This window comes from Ochotona princeps, chromosome 24 (genome assembly GCF_030435755.1).
Source record: "Ochotona princeps isolate mOchPri1 chromosome 24, mOchPri1.hap1, whole genome shotgun sequence".
NCBI lineage: Eukaryota > Metazoa > Chordata > Mammalia > Lagomorpha > Ochotonidae > Ochotona > Ochotona princeps.
Window position 1 is genome coordinate 17,924,926 of NC_080855.1, and position 24,794 is coordinate 17,949,719.

At 47.8% G+C, this 24,794-nt stretch overlaps 1 protein-coding gene across 2 annotated transcripts in view; it reads right to left on the bottom strand.

Moving 5' to 3' along the window:
* XYLT1 (xylosyltransferase 1) overlaps nt 1-24,794 on the bottom strand; it is a 261,460-nt gene that overhangs the window by 14,036 nt on the left and 222,630 nt on the right. For both annotated transcript variants that reach the window (XM_058680792.1, XM_058680793.1), the window contains 4 exons: nt 19,574-19,654; nt 8,858-9,074; nt 5,967-6,143; nt 842-1,104 (listed from right to left, as the gene is read on the bottom strand). In XM_058680792.1, the coding sequence (XP_058536775.1) occupies nt 842-1,104; nt 5,967-6,143; nt 8,858-9,074; nt 19,574-19,654 (738 nt within the window). The remainder of the gene's footprint in view (nt 1-841; nt 1,105-5,966; nt 6,144-8,857; nt 9,075-19,573; nt 19,655-24,794) is intronic.

Here is a 24,794-nt window from a genome sequence, read left to right on the forward strand (position 1 = left end):
TCAGGAGTTCCTTAGCATGATGGCAGCTGCTGACACTCAATCCTCCTGGCCACTGTGTAATATCCCCCAGTGCCAGGGGCTGCAGAACGGACGAGATGACTGGGGTGAAGAGGCCTGGTGGGTCAGTGACAGGCAGGGGAGATATGGTGAGTGATTTTCCCATCTGGAACATTCTTTCCTGACGTATCAGCTGGGACTTGCTGGTGACAGGCAAGAAGAGACTAAATAGCTGGCTGAAGGCTTTTCAGGGTTTTCTTTCTTTCTTTTTTAGGTGTGAAGGACCTTATGCCTAAGCATGAGAAAGGAGTCCCTGATTTTCAGAGATGCATATTAAAATACTAATGGCTGCAGTGTTGTGATGCCTGGGGTTTGCATCAGATTGACCTGGGAGGAGGTGGAGGGAATGTATATGTGGTGGGGGGAGGGAGCAGAAATTGCACTAAGGTGGACAGGGCAGTTGGTAATGCCAGGGCTGGGTGAGAGGAGCAAGGGGTTCTAGGCTTCTCTTCTGTATATATTCGGCATTTTCCATCATGCCAAGCGACCCCCTTCTTATCCCCAGGTCTGCACATTTACGGTTACCTTCCATTTCAGAGAAAAATCTGTCCCCATATTACATGGTGCTGCCTTGTGAAATACATACACATCCAGTGAAAGTGAACCGTCGGGTAAATATTACATTTGGTATTCTGCAAAGGTGAAATACAGAGCAAACCCAGCGTTGGTGGCTTAGACTCAAATGTAGCCGCATTAGGACTGGGACATGGTGCATGCAACAGGGAGTGGCAAGGTCCTCCTCTGTGCCCAGATCTTGTGCCCCTCATCCCTGGCCAGGGCTCACCTGCAGCTGTTCTCGCCAGATGTGTGCAGGGCTGCTTCTGCCCGGCGTAGGCCCAGGCGGGCGAACGAGTGGTACAGGGTGAGCGTTACATCACTCAGGCTGTGGACTCCGTCGGGTTCATCATAGATGTTCTCCCAGTAGGAGCGGAGGCCTGGGGTGCCTGCCGGGTAGTTGCCATACAGGTAGTAGTCCAGCTGCCCGATGACTTCCTGATTTACCACAGCTTCAAACTTGCGTGCGAAGAAGGTAGGCCGGGCAGTCTGCTGTGCTCAGAGAATTGAAAACAAACAAACAAACAAACAAAATTGCATCAATAACTGCAGGAGAAGGGACTGGGTGGCTTCCAGCACATGCTGTGGTAAGGAGTCTGTGGAGTTTCAGGTTCCAGCTCAGGCACCTACTGACTGCCCTTGCTTTTAGTCTCCTCATCTGTGAAATGGGTTAGCCTGGGGGTGGGAGCAGGGCTGAATGCATTCATATCTGTGATGCCATTAAAGAGATAATGTGCGCTAGGGAAGTGACATCCGGCATCTGTCAATCAAATTAAACCCTGCACGCTGAGAGCTGCGACATTTAGGGACCATTTAGCTGGCACCAAATCTGGGGCCGCTGCAACCTGCAGATACATTTTAGTGGGCTAGCAGGAAGTTTGGAAACGTAATTAGCTGACAATCTGTGAAGAGTAGGAGCGTTTACAGAACTGACTTACGGCTTCCCTTTAAGCAGCAATTGCTCGGGCACCACTTTCCCCCCAGCCCTCAGCAGTAGCCAGTCATTAGATAGGGCAGTGGTGCTGCAGCTCACCACAGTCTCCACCACTCCCTACTGCCTCTGGCATTTCAGCCGGCTTGAGACTCTCAGAGGGTACCCCTAATACACTGAGCAGAATCTCCTGGAGTGAGTGTAGGGACGTGCACTTTCCACAGGGCTCTGGGTGGATGGATTTGCATGGGAGGGTTTGATGACACAGCAGGTGATACCAGAACTGTCTTTACAGCAGAATCACTAGAGCCTACAGTCCTTATTGAGACTTCTGGATTCCACACCTCTCTGGGGAGGGGACTCAAGAATGGGACTCCTCATGGAAACCACACAAGAAGGAGTCAGACAACTTCCCAGGACTGTTGACTGTGATGGAGAAGCAGGGCTGGGGAGCCAAGGGAACTTGCCTAAGGACACCCAGCAAAGTGGCAGCAGAGTCAGCATCAGGATTGAAGTTGAAGGTCAATCAGTTAATGACTACCCACTACCTGCCAGATGTCTTACCCTGGCCCAGGGTAGGAACTGCCAGCAAGTTTTCCAGCAAGGACCACATATATTTACAGTTTTACAAAGTGCTCTGGTAGGGCTGGCTGGTGGTGTACAGGCGAATCCTCTGCCTGTGGCATCAGCATCCCCTATGGGTAGGTTCATGTCCAAGATGCTCCACTTCTGATCCGGTTCTCTACTGATGGCTTGGGAAGGCAGTGGGGAATGGCTTAATTTCTTGGGCCTCTGCACCCACATGCAAGATGTGGGAAAAGCTCCTGGTTCCTGGCTGCAGATGGGCCCAACTCTGGTTTTGGGGAGTAACTAGCCGATGGAAAATATTTGTCTCTCTGTAACTCTTTCAAATAAAATAAGGAAAGCTTTAAAAAAAAAAAGCGCCAGTTTTGCTCTGAAAGCAGCCACAGCAAACCAGCAAAATTACAGGCTTGGTTTTGACCGCAACCAAACTGCATTTACAGAAGTGGGTAAAGAACTGGCTTCAGCCACGGCACTGGAGTTTGCTCGTCTTTGGCCCGAGGTTGTGCAAGTATGCAAATCAGCCCATTTCTGAACAGCTGACTTTAGTCCTTTTTGCTACTATCATTTAAAAAAAAAAATTTAGCTATTTAGACTTATTTGAAAGGCACAGGGACACGGAGAGGGACCTTTTCCATCTGCTGGTTTGCTCCTCCAATGTCTGCAATGGTCAGGGCTGGACCAGCTCCACGTCAACAGCCCAGACATGTCTGGGTCATGTCAGGATGCAAGGACCCAAGCATCTGAGCCTCCACTGCTGCCTCCCAGGATGTGCACCTGTGGGATGCCTCTGAACATGTACACTTGGCAGGGCTCTGCCTCTGTGTCAGGCCTCCAATCACCCCCACTTTGCCTCAGGGACAAGGGGACTATTACTCCCATTTCACAGGTGAGGACACTGAACAGAGAAGAGACATGTTTCAAATCCATATCTGATGATACTGAAACCCATTTGCTTTCCCCACTACATCCCTCCAGGGTTGAGCTAGTGGAAACTGGAAGCCCCTGAAAATAAACACCCTTTGTTATTCTTGGCGTCCCACCTTCTCTCTCTGCTTTATGAGCCCTGGGACCCCTCTCTTATGGTGAAGGGGTCAGCCTGACTTTACAGGAGCCCGGAAAGGAGCCAGATTACTTGGGTTCAAACCCCCCTCAGACACTTTCCAGCTGTGTATGCTTTAGGGCAAGTTACCCAATCACAGAGAGGCCTCAACTTCTTCGTCCTTAAAACGGGTATATACATAACATACGCATGCTTGGAAACATCAGCTTGCACTCCACAAAGATGAACATGTTTGTACGTCAATTAAAGAAATATTATCTCTATACAAGGAAACCAATCAAATAGGAATGAGCTTGGAACAATGGGATCCATTGGTTGGCAGGCACAATGATTATGTGAGGACAACAGAACTATGAGTGATATTTAGAAATAGATTTTGCATTTCCTATAAAACGTACTTGATAATTAGCAAAATGTAAATCTATCTATGCTGATAAAAAGTAGGTGTTAGTGCCTACTGTCCCTCACCCCTGAGGTTGGCTCCCACGTGCTAGGTCTTCATGTTCTGGGGGCAGAGAGCCACCCCCTGCCTCAGGCTGGCCTCTCCTCTCTGCCTTCGTGTCTCTGGCCACGGCTGCATCTTTGGAAAGGGCACATTGCTATATTTATCGTGCTTCTTTGTGGAGCTCTGTGAACAAGAACTCTGAGTTCCTTACAGGCAGCCGTGACTGGATGCTACATGTTGGGCGATGCTGCTGACCTTTGCTTACTGTGAAAGACTGCACTGCGAGTGCCGATGTCGCCTCCCTCTCTGCTTGCCTGTCTTTCTGAGTCCATGATGTCCCCAGGAGGCTGGGGTTGGAATACCAATGATGCCTCCCAGCCTCCTGAGAGGAGCTTCCTCACTCCCAAGGCCATGGCCAAATAGCTCTGGGCTACTTGCTGGCAGGGATGAGGATCTTTGAGTCTGGTCCTACATAAAACAGAGGGCTCTTTTCCTCTGGTATAGGCCAAACACCCCCCTGCAGCTCTCTCACTGTGTGATGGATCTTTTCCACTTAGGCAGTGGACAGCCAAAGGCCACCCAAGTTCACACGCACACCAACATGGACTGGAGGGGATCCCTGGGCAGCTTTCAACCCACCACCGAGACAGTAGACTTCCCTGCAGCAGCAACTGTTCATGTGGGGCCCCCAGGGAAGGCAAATGTCAGGATGAAGCCTGCTGTGCATGCTGCATCCATACATGCTGGGACCAGAAACACCGCAGGCTCTAGTGGACAAAACCCAGTCCAGAGTTGGAAACACTCAGAACAGAACACTTCTCTAACCCTGAAGATGCCCCTGCCCTTGCTGGGTGGCCACAGGAAAAGAAGCTGGCTGCTCTGTGCTGCAGTTTCCTGGCCTGCATCAGTTCTAGCAAAGCCAATGCCCACCGAGGAGCTGGCATGCAGAGCCAATGGAGCCTGGCAGTGCTCCAGCTGCCCCAGCAGGGACCTGGCTAATGGGCTTGATTCTGGGTCTACAGTCAGGTGGGATACTGCGTTTTTCACAAGCTCCCTGGTGTTGCTGATGCCAGAGTCTGTGGACCAGGCTTTGTGAGGTCAGGCTGGAAGACTGGAAGTTTCACTGTACAGGCAGCACATGTCCCTGGGGCATCCCAGCTCTGTGCCAGAGTGGTCAGCAGGGTTATGAGTCTTGCCCTGGGCCAGGGTGTCTGCACCCCCTTCCCTCCTTGTCAGGGATTGGAGAAGCAGCACATCCTGTCCACACGGTGGCTCTGGTGGCCTCTGAGTCATCTGTTTAGCTCTTCTGCAGGGTTCTCCCTGTGCAGCCAGAATCAAGATACGGTGAAAGGGGGGTGGAGGGAAGAAATCCACAGGAACCCTCTCCTCTCAGCTTCCATGCAGAGATGGAGGTATAGAAGGGAACTGCCATATGGGCTAAGACCTGGGGGCTGAGACATCCTCGGGCTCACGGGAAGTAGATGAGCAGTTGTGCCCTCCTGCCTCTGCTCACCCCAGCACTGCAAATTGCTAGGCTGCACAGAGACAGCTGTGACGGTAATAACATTTCTACCTTGTGCTACTCCTTCAAGTTCATGGGGTGCTGTGGTTTCCAAACCTGGCTATTCATCAGAATATCCCACAGGGTAATATACTAAAACAATAACTTCCTGGACCTTGGTAGAGATCAGTGGTTCTCAACCAGGAGTGAGCTGGCCCCCAAAGGATACTTGCTGGGATCTAGAACAATCCTGGTTGTCACAACTGGAGGAGGAAGGTGGCAGAGGAGTGCTACTGGCATGTGATAAGCAGAGGCCAGGGCTACCGCTAAGCTTCCTCCTATGCACAGTGTTCTCCTTACAGCAGAGAACATAGCAGTTGCAACAGTCAGACTGCTCAAGCTGAGAAACTCAGCCCTTAACATTTGACTTTATACCCAGAAATGTGTGACAAATATTTCAAGGGATTCTGGCTGAAAGGTAGCATAGAAAGTTGCTGTGGGAACAGAAACCTTGAGATCTATGATCTTGAACAAGGTTTTTTTTTTTGACTTCTCTATCCCTTGATTTCCCTATTCTTAAATGCGATAATAATAATAATAATAATATTTGTGTGATAAAGTGGTTGTAGGGTTCATGAATCAATAGTTACAATAGCCCTGGAGCAGAGTAAGCATTGAAGAGACGTTGGCCATGGCTGATGCGTTGTCGTCATTATCAACAGCAGGCACGGTCAGGCACCATGGGGGACGCTCATCTGCAGGCTTGTCCTGACAACTGCAGAGGCTCCCTGGCTAGGTGTGGCTGCAGGCCCGGCACGGCAGGTGGGCTCACCTGGAAGCGGTGGAAGTCCTGGGGCTTGAAGTCGTTGGGAGAGCAGCCGCACCAGTCCACGATGTGCTTGTACTGGCACTTGCAGCCCAGCTTGCGGTTCCAGTTGGTGATGCGCAGGTTGTTGTCCACCATGGTGTCACAGTGGGGGCTGTTCTCCAGGACTGTGTGGAAGAAGGACTGGAGGAGAGAGGGGGGACAGGGCTGAGTAGGAGAGTTCTTCCTGGGGACATCCAGGGGTATATGGACTCTCTTAAGAAAGTCACACGTTCTTTCTGCCTGCAGATACACTCAGCTCAGTTTGGTCCATCAAGGTATAGATGGATGCCCTGGCTGGAGTGGCTTAATTCTACTTAGAAGTTTGCAGCTCTGTGTGCTTCCCTAAATCATCTTTGCCCAACATATGGACTCTGATTTCAAAACCTCTCTTATCATCCATGTCATCATTTGTCTGCTCAGCAGAGGGGAGATGCCCACAGGGTACATCAACACATAAGAACTAAAGAAAAACACTGGGGAACGGGGGGCAATTTTGCAGAAAACCTCAGGGCAGAGGGATCCTTGCTTTGCCAGACCTGAAACCAAAGGCCACAGGTCTGAGACAGTGTGAAAATAAAGTCTGATAATCTGGAATTTACCCCCCCGAGTAAGAGAGCTGGGAGACTCTAGGTACCCTTTTGCCTTAGCCACCAACACAATGGGACAACACAGGGAAGGTGTGAGCAAGGCTGTTTGCTGTCCACGGTGCTGAAACAGGCCACCTTCTATCTTCCTACTCCAAGGACATTTGGCTACCCTCTCAAGGCAGACACACAGGAAAGGGAGACAAAATGGTCTATTTTAACACTGCTTTACAACAACCTCAGCTCTCTGGCGAATATATTTCTCCTGCTCTCTTCCCAAGAGAAGTTGTTGAGGAATACGTATCTTTGTTACAAATTCGTGGGCACAGCCTTCATATTTCTCCTAATTCAGGCCTCTGGAGGTGGATGAGGAGGCAAATCGGGAAAGGCAGATAGAGGTAGGGTCCAGCAGAGACTTGGGGCAAGATGGAGAAGCAGGGTGGAAGCAAGGGTCTAGCAGAGATGCTAGAGTACACAGACCTGTGTGCTGGAATAGGGGAAGAGAACAGACTGCTTGAGTAGATTTGGCCACCATTAATTTCATGAGAAGTTTGATGAAATCAACCAAATTCCCACATTATCCCCTGTAAATGGGTGGGTGGGAAGAATTGGGCTCCACCCTCTGCTCCCTACTGTTTTCCTCATAAAGTCAAATGACATGCCTTTGAACCCAGATTTAAGCTTGACTTGTCTACAAGCCCACAGAGGAACATATTCTCCATCAGGCAGCAGGGGAAAGCACCCAATTATCAACAGCCCGATGTCCTTTCATAATGATGCCAAAATTCCCTGCAAGATAATGGATGAGGAGGTTATCAGAATTGAGAGAAAAGGTGATTTTCACTGAAATAGGATTAAAAGCTGATTACTTAACATGTGTACAGAATAGTAAAACCTAGCCCAGTAATGACAAGTGCATCTTCCTTCTGGAGTGATGCGGTCAGTGCTGCCCAGAGTTTGGAACTGTGCCAGACACTGCTGAGTGTTGTGGGTATCCTGAGATGAGATGCCTGGTCCTGCATGGTCTGCAGAAACACACAGCCTGTGTGGCCCACAGCGGGAGGACACACATGAGGAATGTCACAGGCTCTGTGGCTCTGGAGACAGGCATGGAATCTTATGGGGTTGCAAAGGAGGATAAAAGCAGACTAGAGGTCAGGGAAGTGAATTTAGAAGCTCTCTGTCTAGCAGTAACAAGGGAGCCACAGCCTGTCAGTGTATCCCTGACCCACTTCCTTGTGTGGCAGAGGCTGTTCCACAGTAGCCTGGAATCTTGTACAAAAGCTTCCCATCCCAAGGTCTGGAACTTGCCAAGTGCTTCCAGTGGGGAAGTCCTGAACTCTGAACATCTGACTGCAATGGCCATCCAAGCCATTGGTGCAGGCCTGGTGGCTGGGGTATCCCCTGAGGATGGGTTGTCTCTAAATGCTCTTTTCCAGTAGGAAATGGCCAGAACAGGATTCCAGATGGCAAGAGGGATTCCTGGCTTGAAAAATATGTCAAGGGTCTGGTGCAGTGGCATAGCATGCTAATCCTCTACCTGCAAGTGCTGGAATTCCATGTCAGCACTGGTTCATTTCCCAGTTGCTCCACTTCTCATCCGGTTTTCTGCTCATGATCTAGGAGAGCAGCCAAGGCTGGCTCCATGTGGGAAGCCTAGAAAAGCTCCCGGGTCCTGACTTTGTATTCGCTCAGGTCTGGCCACTGTGGCCACTCGGGGAGTGAACCAGAAGAGGGAGGACTCTGTATTTCTCTCTGTGTGTCTCTCCTCTCTCTGTAAAACTCTGCCTTTCAAATAAAAGGGGGAAAAATGTGGCTATTCCATGATGGATGACAGCGAAGGGTATCAAAAATCGATATGGGAGTGTTCTGAGAGGATGAGCACAGCTGACCAGGTCATACACTGCACAACTCCAGGAGCACCACTGACCTTGTAGATATCAGAATTTTGTAATTTTTTTTTTACAATTGTTTTAAGAAAGATGGCAATAAAGTGTTCTATTGTAACAAATCAGCATGTTGAATGATTTTGTATCCAACATGGGGCCAAGTGCTTTGAGCTGGGGAAGGGTTGCTGTTTCTGTGTGTGGGTTGTTGCTGGAAGCATCTACCGTCTCTGTACAGACTGGAGTTCAGGGAGAGGCCAGAGGCCTTTCTAGGGGTGCAGGGCTTGGCTGCTAAGGCAGGTCTCCACCTCCACCTGGACGTTCAGAGGTCAAAGTGCAACATCATTTCCCTGGCTCTTTCGGGGGATTTTTCCAGGATACTCACTTCAGCTGGCAGCAGGGTATAAGAGTAGAATTGTTTCATCTTTGTCACCAGATCATCTGTGGAGAATGTCACATACTCCACAAACTTCCGGTTCAGGAGGAACCAGTCAGAGCCGCCATCCACGGCAATGCCCTCTGGGATCCGCCGATCCCCCAGGCGCCACATGTGTGCGTCACATTCCAGGAAGAGCCGGTCCAGGCCTTGTTTCCGGATGAACCTAGATGAGACAAATTGCCCTTAGCACAAAAGTGCCTGAAGCAAGAGGACTTCACCCTGAGCGGAAAGAGACAGCATTTTCTGCTTGCCAGTGACTGATCCAGGGGCTCTGTGTGCAATTTCTCTCTTGTGCCTTGCTAGCAGGCGGGTGTCACCATTACCCCATTCTACAGAGAAGGCCACCAGGGCTTGGAGAGCTTTAGGGACCTACCTAGTACAATGATGACCAACCTGTTACACCTGCTTCCTTCCTAGAGACTTTCAAAAAATACTCTAATTTGAAAGGCACAGAGAGAATGAGAGGGTCATCTAAACTTTGGCTTCATTCCTCAAATGACTGCAACAGCCAGAGCTGGGCTAGGCAGGAGCCAGGAGTTCTTATCAGAGAACTCCCGATCACTTTTCCATGTCCTAGATGTCTTGGCAGGTGATGAACGTAGCTCATGGGCCCCTATCTTAGAACAGAGCTCCACATGTATGCTGTAAAATATATAAGGTGGGGATTTTGTGGTGACATACCATGCTGATCCTCTGCCTACATCATTGGCATCCCATATGGCCACCAATGTGAATCCTGGATGCTCCATTTCCAATCTAGTTCCCTGATCACTGCTTGAGAAAGCAACAGAGGATGGCCCAAAGCCTTGGACTCCTGTATCCACATGGGAGAGTCCTGGCTCCTAGCTTGAGATCAGCTCAGCTCTGGCTACTGGGACCACTTCAGGAGTAAAACAGCAGACAAAGATCTCCCTGTGTCTCCATCTCTCTCTAAATTTTGTAATTCTGATTTCCAAGTAAAATAAATAAACCTTTTAAAAATCACATAAACAATTTAAAAAGCTAACAGAAGTTACAAAATATGCCAAACCCCACCAAACTCCAAAGTTATTAGATACTTGTAGTTTTGATTCACACAGTGTATATAACATTGTAAATACTAGAAAAACACCAAATGTGTAATAATTTATGTGTATGTTGAAGTATTAAATAACAAGATGCCATGGAAGGTCTAATAACTGCTATGATTTTGAAGAAGCATAAATGGTATTTACAGCTATCTGCAGCAACTATAATGCAAAATGAAAATATCTCATTGTTGTTGCTGACAAAGTCACAGTTAACTCTACTGTGATACTTATATTTAGATAGAATTTCAGCTAGAATTTGGTGAAAATAAAGCTATAATTTCCTTCCCTTCCAAGGTCATGGACCTGTTGAGTTCTTTCCATGACCCCAGGTTAATAATTCAGAATTTGGCAAGCATCAATATGATCATTGCATCTTGGGTTTGCCCAGGCAAGGGCCGCCCTGCTGCATCGTATTCTGTAGCTGCCTACATGAAAGCTGTTGAGGTTACATGGATGCTGAAGTCGGTGTGTTGGGAGGATGAACTAGAACCAAGTGTTCTGGTATGAACAGTCAGGTTCACTTGTACTAAGTATTCACTGCACACTGACTGTGGGCCAGGCACTGTGCTGGTCTTGAGTGGGAGTCCAAGAGAAGAAGGTTTATGATGCCTAACGTGCTAGTTATCTAGTTAGGAGCTTAGAGTCTAGTGGTTTTCCAATCCAGCACTCTCTCTGCTCTCCAGCCTGTTGATTCTTATGTATGTTCAGGATCTTGGATTTGGTAAACCCTTATCAACTCTCTCCTAAGGATGTTTCTCTGCAACAACCCCACAACTTCCCTGCCTCATCTAGCCACCACTATGTACTGCCTTCTGTTGGCGGTTTCTGGACATGCCTGGAAGGACACAACCGTTCCTCCCACCTCCTACTTTGTCTAATGAGCTCCAAAGTATCAATCAGATTGCATTTTAAGATGGGAGTCATGACTCGCAAGTGAAAAAGTCCTAGAGTTTAATTTCATCATTACCAGGATGGGTGGGGGTTCCTGGTCTTCATACACAGTCCCTGGATGCCACCTATGCCACCAGGCCAGTCTGCTTAGAGTTCTAGACCTGTCTGTGTCTTCGGGACAGATGTGTCACTTTAGTACTCAGTCCTCACTACAGCTGACCTTGGCTTCCTCCTTAACTGTTCCCAGAGCAACACCAGGCTGCTGCTCTGTAAAAGTCAACAGTGATCATGAGAATCAGGGGCGCAGAAGCTGGACATGGCCTCACCATGCTGTGCACACTGAATCCCTTCCACAGGGCCTCCCACCAACTCACTGTCACTCTCTCGAGGGGATTGTCTGAAATCTCATTATTATACTCACATCCCCAGTGCCTTCTGCATGAGCAGTGGACTTGTCTCTGGACATTGGTTACTCACTGCAGATAATAATGTAATATATTGAAGTCTTAACGAAACTGCTGATGGTTTATAAAGATAGTGACAGTAATGACATTGATGAACCAACATAATTAGGCTGGAATTTGCTTTTCATCTCAAAATGGTGCTGCTTTATTTGCCAACAGCCAGGAGAGTTTGAAACACAAAGAAGGGTCCACTCTGAGTTAAATGACAATGCCAGGCTAGGTCTGGGTTATAAAGTCCTTCTTGAGGTCAGACAACCAGTGGAAGTGTATGAAGAGGGCTGAATATAACATGCTGTAATCCACTCTGCACACTCCCCCAGGAAGAGGGTTTGGGGCAGGAATTACATTACAGATGGACCCATGGGAGCCCAGAGAAGATTGGCAAGTTTTCCAAGGACACACAGCTGACACACACAAGGGCAGATCCAACTGGAGGAGTCAGCTGTCAAAGTTCTTGGCCTTATTCTTTGCCTGGTGCATCTTCTCAAATGTGCAACATACAGCAAGGCTGTGTTTATTCAGGGATTTGTTCCTTGAAGGTTTATCATGATAGTCACAACATTGCCGTTCAAACCTAACTCAGTTTTAACAGGCCACTAAAGCAAACCCCTGAATTTAGGAAAATAAAATCTATTCTGACCCTGGCTGGTGATGAATAGCAATGGTGTCCAGCCAGGGCACTTCTTCACAGTGAAAGACTTTATCTTTTAAATAATTTATTTTAAAAATACATGCAAAATAAACTATCTAGGAGAGAAGAAAAGATCAGGTGAGAGGATGAGCAGAAATTTTTCTTCCCTTGACCATCTTTTTAATTTCGCGTTCCATTATAGGGATAATGGCATTGTCTTGCAATTTTAATGTGATGCCCCAGACCATAATATCCAAATACAATATTTATGCAGTCATCTCCAAAATGAAATATTCATGGTGTTGGGAGATTGGTTGCTGTATTTACTGCAGTCAGAACTGATAAGTTGCAAATGTGTGCTTTGGTTAATTTTGAATAGAGACAACACATTCCTCAGTTTTGGGGGCCATAGGACCTACTGGGGACTTAGGTTTGGTTTAGGAGAGGGCAGCAGGGAACCTCTCTGGGTGCCGATCAGGAGGAAAAGAATCGTTTTTACCAGTAGAGGTTTACTTTTTTCCTGCCCTGTGTGTGCGTCATAAATTGAAAGATGAAATGCAAAGGCAAGGCAAGTCAGTAAAGACACACCTGGATGTATCTCTTCATAAATGCTGGCTCACTTGCCTGGGCCTGTCACCCGAGGGGTGCTACACAGATCTGAAGGATTGGGTCTGATACACAGAAGGCGGTCAGTGATGTTCTTCTTGCTCTGCGTGTGGTCACCTTGGGGCAAATGTCATAGGTCACACCCTAAAGAATAGGTACTGGGTTAAGTTAGGTACCAACCCTGCCTCCACTTTCACTGCGAGGTTATGAGTTGTGGGGCTGCCTTAAACTCTCCAAATGACAGTTTCCTCTTCTCAAAGAGGAGCTCCATGACACCTGTCCTGACCCTCTTCAACATCTGTTGTCAACGTACTGGCTGCTTCCCAAAGGCCTTTGTGAAGCACTAAGTAAGGGCTGTTCACTCAAGCAATAAGCTGACCCAACCATCAATCCCTCCTTACACAATAACAGCATTGTTCTCCAGCAATCCTCTTTCATCATTTATTCTTCATAGCACTTGAGTTTTCTCAAATATGTAAGCCAATTATTTAGCATCTTGTCTACTCATTCATCAAAGCAAGCTCCAAGATGGCATAGATTCTTGTCTTTTTTTTTTTTTTATTAAATCAAGGTGAATTTCAACGTTGCCATCTTTATAGATGACAGCAGGATCTTCTTTTAAAGATGTATTTATTTTTCGTGTGTGGCAGGGGAAGGAGAGACAAAGAAAAAGATCTTCCATCTACTGATTCACTCTGAAATGGCCTCAATGGATGGAGCTGAGCTTATCCAAAGTCAGGAGCCAGGAGCTTCTTCCAGATCTCCCACATGAGTTCAGGGTCCCAACTGGCTAATATCTTCATCTTGCATGGGCCAGAATGCCATATGGGTGCCGGTTTGTATCCCAGCTGCTCTGCTTCCCATCCAGCTCCCTGCTTGTGGCCTGGGAAAGCAGTGGAGGAAAGCCTGAGTGGGAGACTCAGGAAGAAGCTCCAGACTCCTGGCTTCAGATCGGCTCAGATCTGGACATTGGAGCCACTTGAGAAGTGAACCAGAGGATGGAAGATCTTTTTCTCTGTAAATATGACTTTCCAATAAAATAAATAAATAAATCTTAAAGGAAAAAATTTTGTTTTCACTATTGAAACAATGCATTCCTACACAGAAGACTTGGAACAGAAATAAATGCAAAAAATTACACTCTATTGTTTGGGGATGACACCACGAATGTATTTTTCTTTGAATCTCTTGTCTAATCCCTAAATCTAAATAAACATGGGATTTTGAAAATCTAAAAAAAAGGAAAGTTGTAATAGGACTTGAAACTATAGGCTGAGGCCAAGGGTGCGGGGGTGTGTGTGTGTGGTTTGGCATGAGTGCTGGCACAAATGTAAGCTTTATTTTGTCGTGGCTGCCATGATTGGATTAAACAAAGTGAACATGCAAACAGTGATAAACATGCTGGTTGGGTTTAAGGAAAGCAGAAGGAAAAAGCAATCTGCTTCCTCTATTGGAGATGGGATATTAATTATCTGCTCCCATCCGTCATGGTATTGTGAGTCAGCCAGGGGCAGAGCCCCTTCCTGCATAAACAGGTTGGCACCAAAGGGCCTCCCAAGAACAGATTTGCCTGGGAATGGTTTCTGGCCAGGTTCTGGATGGGTTTGCCAACTTATGGTTAAATAGTTGCCTGTTTACACATCAAGGGAGGTTTGAGGATTAATTCAATGTCAAACAAGGGAGCGGCTGATGCAGCTCAGATGCTGTTCCGGCTCCCAGTGGGGGAGTGGCTGCCTCTAGCAGGTGCAGTCCAGACCAGGGAAACTTCTTTATGCTACTTCTGACCTAATCTGTGCTTGCTGCCTCCCTGTCTAGACTTCTTACGTTTACAAGGACAGTTGTTTCTCACAGGTGCACAAGCTGTTTGTTGACGTGTTAATAATCATTTGTGTATCATCTTCAAGACCTTTCTTTTTCCACCAACATCCTCATCACGGTCACCACCATCATCACCATCACTATCAATTGCATGTGCACAATGAGATATTCTGAGGGCTGATCCCCCACGCTGCTTTTATTATCACTACTTCCATTTCACAGGTGATGAAACTGGTTCATAGACAACTGATATCATATGCCCAAGGTCACACACCCAGTGGGTTCTTAGAAGGAGGTGCGATCCTGATACTGCAGCCCCATGGCCTGAATTCAAATGTGCTCTGTTATGTGCCCAATGCAGCATCCATAGCAGAGTCCCTCTTAGATTTTTCTTGATGCCAATTTTAAATAACTTTGATTTCTTCAGCTCAGTCTTACTGTATATATGCTATCCATAAACTCACAAGCTACAGGGGATAATTTCTAGACACTTTTATTGACACATGGAAGATCACCGCCTAAGGTTCACTGAATGCCCATTTACCAATGGACCAGAAAGAACATCCCATGTTGCTGGTGGCTCATGGACACACTTTTGGGAATTCCAATTCCAGGAAGCAGGGGAACGGCCTATCCTAACAGCTGAGAGAAAAACTGATCATTTGAAGTCACCAGACACTTGCTTCTTGATCAGTGCACCGCAATTCTCTCAAGTGCTGTCACTAACCACAGGAGACAGAAGAGCATGAGCCTTAAACTCAAACCAAGCCATGGTCCAGTTCCAGCTCTGTTGTCCCACACGTCTCTGAACAAGTAAAAGCAACTCCCCAACTCTTGGTCATATTCATCTCTAAAATGGGATCATACCTGCCAAATGCGGTTGAATGTTTCTGACTGCTGAGGACAGTGTGTTCTCATGGCCAATGAGGATATGCAATCTGCTTCACCCCAAACCCCGATCTGTCGCTACTTGGTTAGTGTAAATGGGGAAACTGAGACGTGACCAGTTGAAGCCATCTGTTGCAGCTCCCTCATTGTAGCGTGGCTGAGCTGACATCTGACACAGGTGGCTGGACTCGAGCATCTATGCTTTCAGGACATACCCTTTCCCAGGCTGACCCCTGAGGGTCTTGCTTAACCCTGAATGAGCTGGAAAAAAAATAACTGAAGCAGGACAGGAAATGTCCCAGTAGAAATCCCATCTTGGCAGAGGAAATGGCTTTTCCCTTTTCCCCCTCCCTGCAAAAGCCTGTTCCTTCATGCCGAGACTTGAGCAGGCTGCAGAGATTTGAAAAACTTCTTTGACACTCCATGAGTGGAGACCAGGAGCTCCCGGGGCTATTTCCAAAGATCCAATTATTCAAGGCTGGGACTAGGCTGCAGGGCACCTGTTTCTGCTAGCCTTGCTTCTGTTCTCTGGGAAAAGGATGTTTGTGAGGCTATGTCTTTCAATACAGTTCGGTGACTTAATTTTTGGAGGAAAGCAAGGAGAAACGGTGAATGCAACACTCTCCCTCATTTAATTACAGGAATAGTGAGGACCAATTTGGCAGCGATTAAAATCCTAGTTTGCCTTTATGCTATCTTTTCACAGCAGGAGCTGGAAGTCCAAATTGGCTGTGGATGAGGACAGAAGGTCAACCTTTCCATTAGGAATCACGTGGAATTACAATCCCAGGCACCCTGTGGTCTATTTTGTATCTTTCCGCTTACGTACTTCCCTCTCCATCCCTGCCTTTCAAGCTCTCTCTGCTTTTGACACCTTCCCTTTTGTCAGGGCCGCTTGTACTCTAGATTCGTGAAACATCAAAGAGGGAGACGTTTTGGAGATCATCTCATTTAACCTTCTTGTTGAGAAAATGAAGTTCTGAGAAGCCACAGAAATAGCCAGTGTTTTAGGAGAGAGCAAGCCTGGAGCAGAAAGAGGCTCTGTGATACAGGAACCGAGCTCGGGCTCCGGACTCACTCACCAGGACACGGGGTCCAGCCCTGCCCTAGCTGTGTTAGCTCAAGCAGGTTACCTCATCTCTGTGATGCTCCATCCCTTTATAGGTGAAATGAGGCTGATAATGTGCCAAAGTCAGTACCTGGCTCAGAAGACTAAGTCAACACCCAAGATCAGAGAACTCAAGGAGCATGGGCTTGATGTTAACCTGTGAGTTGCTTGATTCAACCAGACCTGAAGGTCAGTTCCAATAACTTATCATTAAGCCAGTTTGAATCGGCTTTCTGTCATTTTCCATCAAAGTAAGGGAATCAGAAGAAGCCAGGCTGAGCTCTGTGTGCTTGAGACAGATAGGTAGCGGGTGAGGTTTGTGCTGGCAAAGGGTGCATTGTAGATGATGCTAGATTTGGCTCATTTTGCTATTAAATTAATGCTAAATGAACTGCCCTTAAATCATATAAATGAGATAATCCCAACTGGGGACTCATACACAAGTGTTGGAAGTTGTGAGCTCTTCGGTGCAGAGAGCTCTAGGTGTCGAGATTGTGGAAGGAGGTACAAGCAGCATCTCTTTGGCCTGGGCCTTTTCCCAGTGCACCTGCTGATTACTGATGCCTATGGATGACACGGGATGGACTCACATGCCAAGAGGCACAATCAGACCGACCCACCACTGACAAGGGGAGTTCAAAACATCTGCGGAAAATAGAATTGAAGGGTACGTTTATTTGGGAGCAAAACATTTTTGAGATCCATGCATGTGAGGGACCTTCCAAAAGTTCATGCAAAACTGTTCTGCATCACAATAAACATACTTTTGCCTCTGCTCTTCCATGAACTTTCTACAGTTCCCTTTTATTTCTTTCTCCTTCTAGCAGCATTCCAGTCCTACGCTTATCACGGCAATCACATTGGCATCCTCATCACCCTCACAGGCATTTACCATGCCACATGTTTTACATGCAACATGTCACTCAATCCTCCCAACAATTTCATGAGTGCAGGTCTAGTCATGTTTCTGTCATACAGGGAAGAAAACAGGTTCGTTGAGGTTAAGCCATCTGTCAGTGCAACACAGTCAGGGCATAGCAACCCAGAATTTTAGGCTAGGAGGCATAACCTCAAAACCAAGCACTCTAATTTACACTGTGCTCAGTTCTAAGCACAGTGTCTGCCCAACGGCGCATGAATAAATACTGCCCATGCTGTACTACTGATTCTGGGGCAGATGTAACACAGAGCTGGGCATGACCTCCTTTTTCATGGTACTACTTTGTTTTCACAAATCATGTCCTGGGAGGGCTATCTGGAGGGGAAAATGGGTTTTTATTCTCTCCCTAGGGGGGGAAGAGAATGCCAATACTAGACAACATATCACCTCCATGGGATCATGCTCCGTCCCACCTCACTCCGATGGTTTTAGGACCAGGAAGACTTGAGTTCAAATTCTGTTAACCAGCTGTGTGGCCTTGGAAAAATCATTTGGATTCTGGAAGCCTCCCTTTGATTTCCCAACAAATTAAGGATAATGATCCCTCCTGTTGAATTCAGTGGCTATGGCAATGGCATTGACACCTGTAGAGGAATGTTGGATACACCACACTCAGGGCTCTGATGGCCTGCCAGGTCACTCTGGTCTGTTACTCTGATTTACACAATACCTTCAAGTCTGGGTGTCTCCTTTTAAAGAAAGAGAGGCTGGCCGTGAGAGGGACAGTGAGCAGCTACATGGTCAGCTGGATGAAAACAAAGCAAACATCCAGGAAAAACGATACAACCTGAGGGTTCTGGGCGACTTCTTGAACATGTCGTTTATGGTCAGCTTTTGTCCCCATCCCCTGCTGTGAGTGACTGGGTAAAGTGAGTCACAGGAGCAGAAACAATGATACCTGTGCCAACAGCAGCAGGGAAGACCTCAGGCAAAGAGTGCCAACTGAAGTGCCACTGAGAGGGTGGTCGGGAAGGGGAACAGGTGAGAATCATGGCAATTATCACGACATTCACGGACTTTACAATTCTTCAAGACTAGATGGCAATCCAGGTTTTCACGGGAAACACTGCTGTTATTTTAAACCGGGCTATCAGTTTTCAAACAAATCACGTGAATTAACACAAAACCAAATTATCCTACGAGGCTGGAACTCAGATTCCACCTACAGGGGGCGCTCAAGACTATATTGCTTGGATAGTTAGGCTCATTTAGTAGCATATTATTTAACTCCACGGTATCGTAAATTTTTAAAATTTTACTCCTTGTGTTGATTTGGTTTTATGGCTTCTCATTTAAGGGAATGTATAGTTACTGTGTAATAGACTGTCATATCCAGATGTGAAGATACAATGCAGTACGCATTTCTACTTTCAAATTAAAGATGGACTCCCAATGAAACTGTTAAATATATCTTGAGAATAGGATGCTGGACTATCCGCCATTGTCTGTACCCGCAATGTCAAGATACACTTAAATAGCACAATGATGAACTTATGACTGCTTATGAAAGACTATACTAGTGTAATAATACAGAGGAAATTGGGGTGGTAGGGCAGGGAGTTTGGCGAGCAGGTAAGAGAAATCCCAGAGCCTTTGGAACTGTATCATAAAAAAAAAATTAAATTAAAAAGAAGCTATACCTTAGTGGTGTTTTTGTTTGCTGCTGTGTTCTGCACGTTTCTCTGCCAATGTCTTGAGCAGAAAGTGGGGCAGTGGAGGGGCGGGGGGGACACAGCACTGGGCGTCTGACTCCTGGGTTTGAGTTCAGGCTGGCACAAGAGCCTTATACTGCCCATGTCAGGACGTGGTTTTGTTTGCACCAGAACAGTGCCTGGTACCCAGTAAACACTTGCTAAGGAACTGGCTCATGGAGTGAATGACCTAGGGTTGTCCACTGGACTGCGAGCTTCAGTCTTCTTGCCAATTAAGTGGGAATCGGCAGCTATACTCCTCAAAGGGTTAGAGAAGAGACTCACTAAAGTGCCCGTGGGATAAAAGTTGCAGGTGCTTGTGGTATTACGAGAAACATCCACTCTCACCGCTGGTCCACAGCAGACAAGGGGGACCACTGCAGATCTTCACACATGGATGTGGTCAAATGCCACCCCCTCCTCCCACCCTCTACCTTCCTCTAATGGTATCAAGCCTGGCAAGAAGGAGCCTTCCTTCCCTCCCCGCTCCCTGAACGATCATGCACATTTTCCATTTCCATCTTCGCACAGAGCTAGGGGGTGACATGGTGCTACCTGGCATTGTCCCGGCCGTGTGACTTCAAGAAATTCATATCCCGGTAGCGGGAGAGGAACGCCACCAGCTGGTCATTTGTCCTGTGGAAACAAACCAAGAAGAAAGTCAGGGCCTTTAGAGACCACACAGATGTTGAGTCCTGGCTCCCTTCCTTGTCGTGGGAGCCAGGTTGTCCCCCTTGGTGTCCTGCTGCTTGAATCGCCTTTCCTGATCGCCACACGGGCTGGAATGGCCTCTTTTTTTCTGTGTTGCTATCGCTGGCCACATTCAAAAGGGCTGCTTGTAGATTCTTTTCTCACATGTGCTTCTTGATAAGGGCCGGATCTTGCATGTGTTGGAGTCTTCAGTGGCTAGCCATGGGCTTGGCAAACAGGAGCAAACCCAGGTCTTTGCACCTGCTGTTCCTGGCGGAAAATTTTGTCCATATTTTCCCATCCTTGGCTTGTTCTTGTCACCCACATCTCTTTTCAGAAGTCACCTTATCAGAGAGGCTTTTTCTGGTCACTAAAATTAAACTAGCACTTGCCTCTCCCTTGCCCCATTGTCCCCAACAGCAGACTGCGTCCTGATTTTCTCTTAGCATCTAAAAGCACAAAACGTACTTCTGCTAACATGTACAGTTCTTCGACAGAAGCTAGCCAGATTGGTTCACGACTGCCGTGCGGTAGAAGCTGCATTCGTGTTTGTTATGTTTGAATGAAAGACAGTGAAGCCTGAACTGACTCCTTCAAATATACTCTGAGCAGTGAATTCATCAGTGAGGGCCTGAACCATGGCCTCGGTAACCACGGGCCACGATGGAGAGAGTGTTAAAAATATATGAAGTGCAATACAAGCGGATGACATCGCTCCCTGCATTGTTAGCCCAAATTTATCGCCATCAATCTCGGCGCTAGCCATGTAGTCACAGTTAATCAGCTTGTGCATACAGCTGTGACAGTATTTTAAAAGGCACGCACACGCATCTCCATCTGCCAGAAACACAGTCGCCTCTTCTGCTGAATAAACCCGAACAGGTAAACAGCACCTAACGGAGCAGCCCCTCTGTCACCAGGCTTCCTGGCTCAGGGACTTTCATTTCAGGAGGAAAGGGTTAACCGCCGCCTCCAATGGGAAGAATCCATGCCAGAGTCTTGAGAAATAAGACTACGCCTGGGACCTGGAAGCCAAAAGTTCTGAGGTCAGACTCCAGCCCCACTGCTAAGGGTGTCATCTAACTTCCAAGAACAGGGGTCTGGCTATTGAGAATTCAACACATAGCACGTAGTAGGCCCACTGGGCCTCTCTCTAGAATGGACAGCCGATGGATTGAAAAGGCACACACTGGGTGCACAGAGACACACACATTGCCAGCTTCTTTCTCGTTCCCAGTCCTCTTTCCTTTCTTTGCTGGCTGCGACTCTGCAGTCTTGCCACCCGGGGCCCCTGAGCTCTCATTGGATGACTCATGTTGACCAAATCCTCGTTCTGGGGGACTGGCCGCAGAGCCATGGAGGGAAGCTGTCGTGTAAAGCTGTGCGGCCGAAGCCCCAGCCTGTTCTAGAAATAAACACTGGCAGTGGGCGATGCCAGAAAACTCCCCGGCTGTCTGCAGGGAGGTAAATCCGGGCACCCGCACAAAGCCGGGTCTTGCTGACATGCACAGAGGTTATGCCACATGTCCGCAAGGCATGGTGTGTACCCGGGGCCACACAGCCAGGCACCTAAAGCTCCTGGGGCCCCGGCTTATTGCAGACACAGGTAAACTCTATCAGCGTGCCCAGAAAGTCCTAGCTCCTTCCAAGTCATAAAGGGGTCCAGTGCACCCCATGCCCCGAGTGCTGTAGCGGCTCTTAGCAGCCCCCTCCGCACTCTGCCAACAGTTCATTATCTTCATGCTGATGAATACGGGACAAGTTAACTACTGAATGGGTCCCTGGTAGTAGGAATAATAAAGAGGGTCCTCAGTGGGAGGATTGAAGGGGTCAGGGCCGGGGCCCCTCTCAGGCCTCCCAGGCTCAGGCGCTGCTGCTCCATTTGGCAACCCCAGAAAGCGCTTTTCAGGCCCATGAGCTGGGGCCATTTTCGCATTTATCGCTTCACCGAGTCCCCATCTGACGGCGATGAATAGGCATTTAGCGAATTTACTTAGCGATGCTTCCACATGAAATCGTCTCAAAAGATGACATTTTGGGGGAGGGAGGGAGGAAGGGGAGGGTAGATGCTGTTTCCAGGCTGGAAGCTCATGGGTAAGGACACTTTGCAAAGCCAAGTGCTGTGTGCAAGCATGGCCCGGGACTCTGATGGAACTCTGGGGCCAGGGACCTTTGCCCGGGAGGTCCTAGGGCCCTCTGGCTCACTCTTTGAGAAGTGCCAGCTCTGAATGCTAAGGCCTGTCTCCTCAGCTCTGCTCCAGGCAGAGAGGGAATTCGCCTGGGGACCAAGTTTTCCCATGGTTGCTTTCAGACGCCTGTCGATAATTGCCTACATAATATTTAGTTCTCTCCAGATAATTAACATCTTGCAGATCTGTTGACATTTTACCCTGTTCCAGTCTCTCCCGCGCTCTCCCCCTCACACGTGTCTCTCACTATTTCAGGCAGGAGGTGTTTGCCTAGAGGCTCCCAGAGTTCATCCCTGGTGGCTGTCTCTGCATCGGTTTCCTTCTAGCTGTTTCTATGATGAGAAGCCATGTCTCCCAGTCTAGTTCTGGGTGGCAACTGGGGGCTTCATTGCCTCAGCCATTAAAAAAAATCCATGCAGAAATTAGTCACACTTATATGAAGGTGACAATAAACTTAGTAGGAGCCATATGGGAATCTTGGTTGAACGCATAAATAAATGAGTAATAAAACCAGCTCCCAGGTCACAACCGTTTACTGAGTTTGCATCTTGTCCTAGACATTGGGGAAGACTTTCATCTTAGAGTGACACCCACTTTAAGCTTCACTCCCATTTTACAGGTGGGTGGGTGGGTGGCTGAGACTCAGGGAAGCATCTGTTGATTTTAGCATGGGAACCTAGTTACAAACGTCACCCTGGCACTCTCTGCTACTAGCCTGCTTGGACAGGCGAGGGAGAATGAGTGAATGAGTGGATGAATTCCATCTCAAGCACAGGAGTGAACAATGACAGGTGCTCTCACGGCTCTTTGCTCACAGCCCGGTCTGCACCTCGCTTGGTTGGCCCTCAGATCACAGAGCTGCAGTATCTCAGACCCCATCCAAGAGTTACTGAATTCCTTTGCCTTCCAATAGGATTTCTAGGAACCCAGAGGCACTGCTGGGTGTCAAGTATGTGAATTGAGGATCACATCTCTTCTCCCCATCTTCATGGGCACGGCACAGTCTCTCCCAGAAGGCCTGGCTTTGAAAAAGTTTACCTGTTGGGAGTACTAAGCAAACTCAGTCATGGTAAGACCTAGCACTCAGCATAGCATGAGCTCTTGATAAATATTTGCTATTATTGATAGCATTATGATTGTCATTATAACATCAGAATCCTAAGACATGTTGAACTGGGAAAAGCAGGGAAAAGACCCAACCTGTTCTGAATACAAGGTCTGTAGAAGGCCCTGCAGTGTGTAGGCACTTGTTTTATGTTTCCCATCTGGTAGCAGAGCTAGCCACTGGCTTGCTGGGAGCCATGGCACCAGAGTATGTTTTATATGCACTTGCGTGTAATATCTCTGTGCATGCAAATTCCTTGGGAAAGGGGGCTTAGCACTTAAGAGTCCCACAGTTCCCAGGAGCCCAAGCTGGTGTGGGGTACGCACTTTAGACACAGAGGTTCAGCCATGCAAGGTCTGTGGGCTGGCAGCAAGCAACAGGAGAAAGGGGACAGGACCTCCCAGTCTCCAGTAAGAAGCAGCCCAACACAGAACCAACTGTGCTTCTCTGGGCCCCCCCCAACCCATCCCGCCCCTTCCACCAGCATCACTCTTGTGCCTCAGGATCCCTTCCCAATGCAGAGTGCTGGGAATGATGCCTGCAGCATTGGAAGATCTCAATGCACACCTGCTTGAAGGACGAACAGACTCCCTGAAGGCCAAGAAGGTGAGGTTGATGGGCTACGGTCAAAGCTAGGCACAGAAATTCTATGAGTGTCAGACTTTAGGATTCCAAACCTGTGAGTCTGTCTTGCAAGGGGCCAGCTGTCGTGGAGCAGACATGGCCATGAGTGGAGGTGGAGGGGGAGCTGTGGGATCAGGCAAGTTGAGGGGGTTAGGAGTGGAGGCGCCTGCAAGCTGAGCTCAGAATGGACCATGCCGCTCTCCCTTAACGCCTTCCTCCAGTGTCTCTATCACCCACACAGCTGTCTCATCGGCACATTTCATCTAAATATCACTTAGCTCATCCTACACAACAATATTTATGACATCTGATGGATCATCCTCCTCTCCATATTTTCACTTTACAAGGTAAAATACACATAACATAAAATTTACCATTTAAACCGTTTTTGAAGTCTACAGTTCACTGGCATCATGCACATTCACACTGTGGTATAATCATTCATTTCCAGAACTCTTTTCATCTTGCAAAACTGAAACTGTCAACCCAATAAACAGTAACCCTTTGTATGTCTCTGACTCTCACTGCTCTCACCGTTCCATGTGCCGCAGAGTGGTGATTAGCACTTAGCTGGGCACATGGAGTGTTCGCCTCACTTGGTGCATGATTTTCTTTATTTCGCAGAATCAACTCAAGGTTCATTTGTGTCGTACCATGCACCAGAAGTTCTTTCCTTTTCAAGAATAAATGCTATTCCATCTGATTTTTAACACATTTATGCCTTTCTTACCCTGGCATATGTGCAAAGCAATAGCTACAACCGGTTCATCTACTTCCCAGATCAGTTGGTCTATAAAGAGGAAACCATCCTGATTTCTGGGATGAGGGGGTTCTCAGGACACAAAACTTCCAGTTCTAAAACCAGATGTTCCCCAGACAAACCAAGATGAGTTGGGGATGCTAGACAGAAGGATCCACAGGGAGTCCAGTCAAAGGGCAAGCGTGACCCTGCACAGACGCGGACCTTCTGTGTTGAGCCCCAGGAGTATAGAAAGCCACAATCGTGGGAGGGCCAACCATCACCCTGTCCTGTGCTTTCAGAGCCACTGTTAGGAAAGCTCAGATTACAGCCACACAGGGAAATGAACAGCAGTGATGTCAACAACATCTAACACTCGCATGCCTCCCAGGCACTGCCAGACACTGTTCCAAGCCCTTTGCACCTATT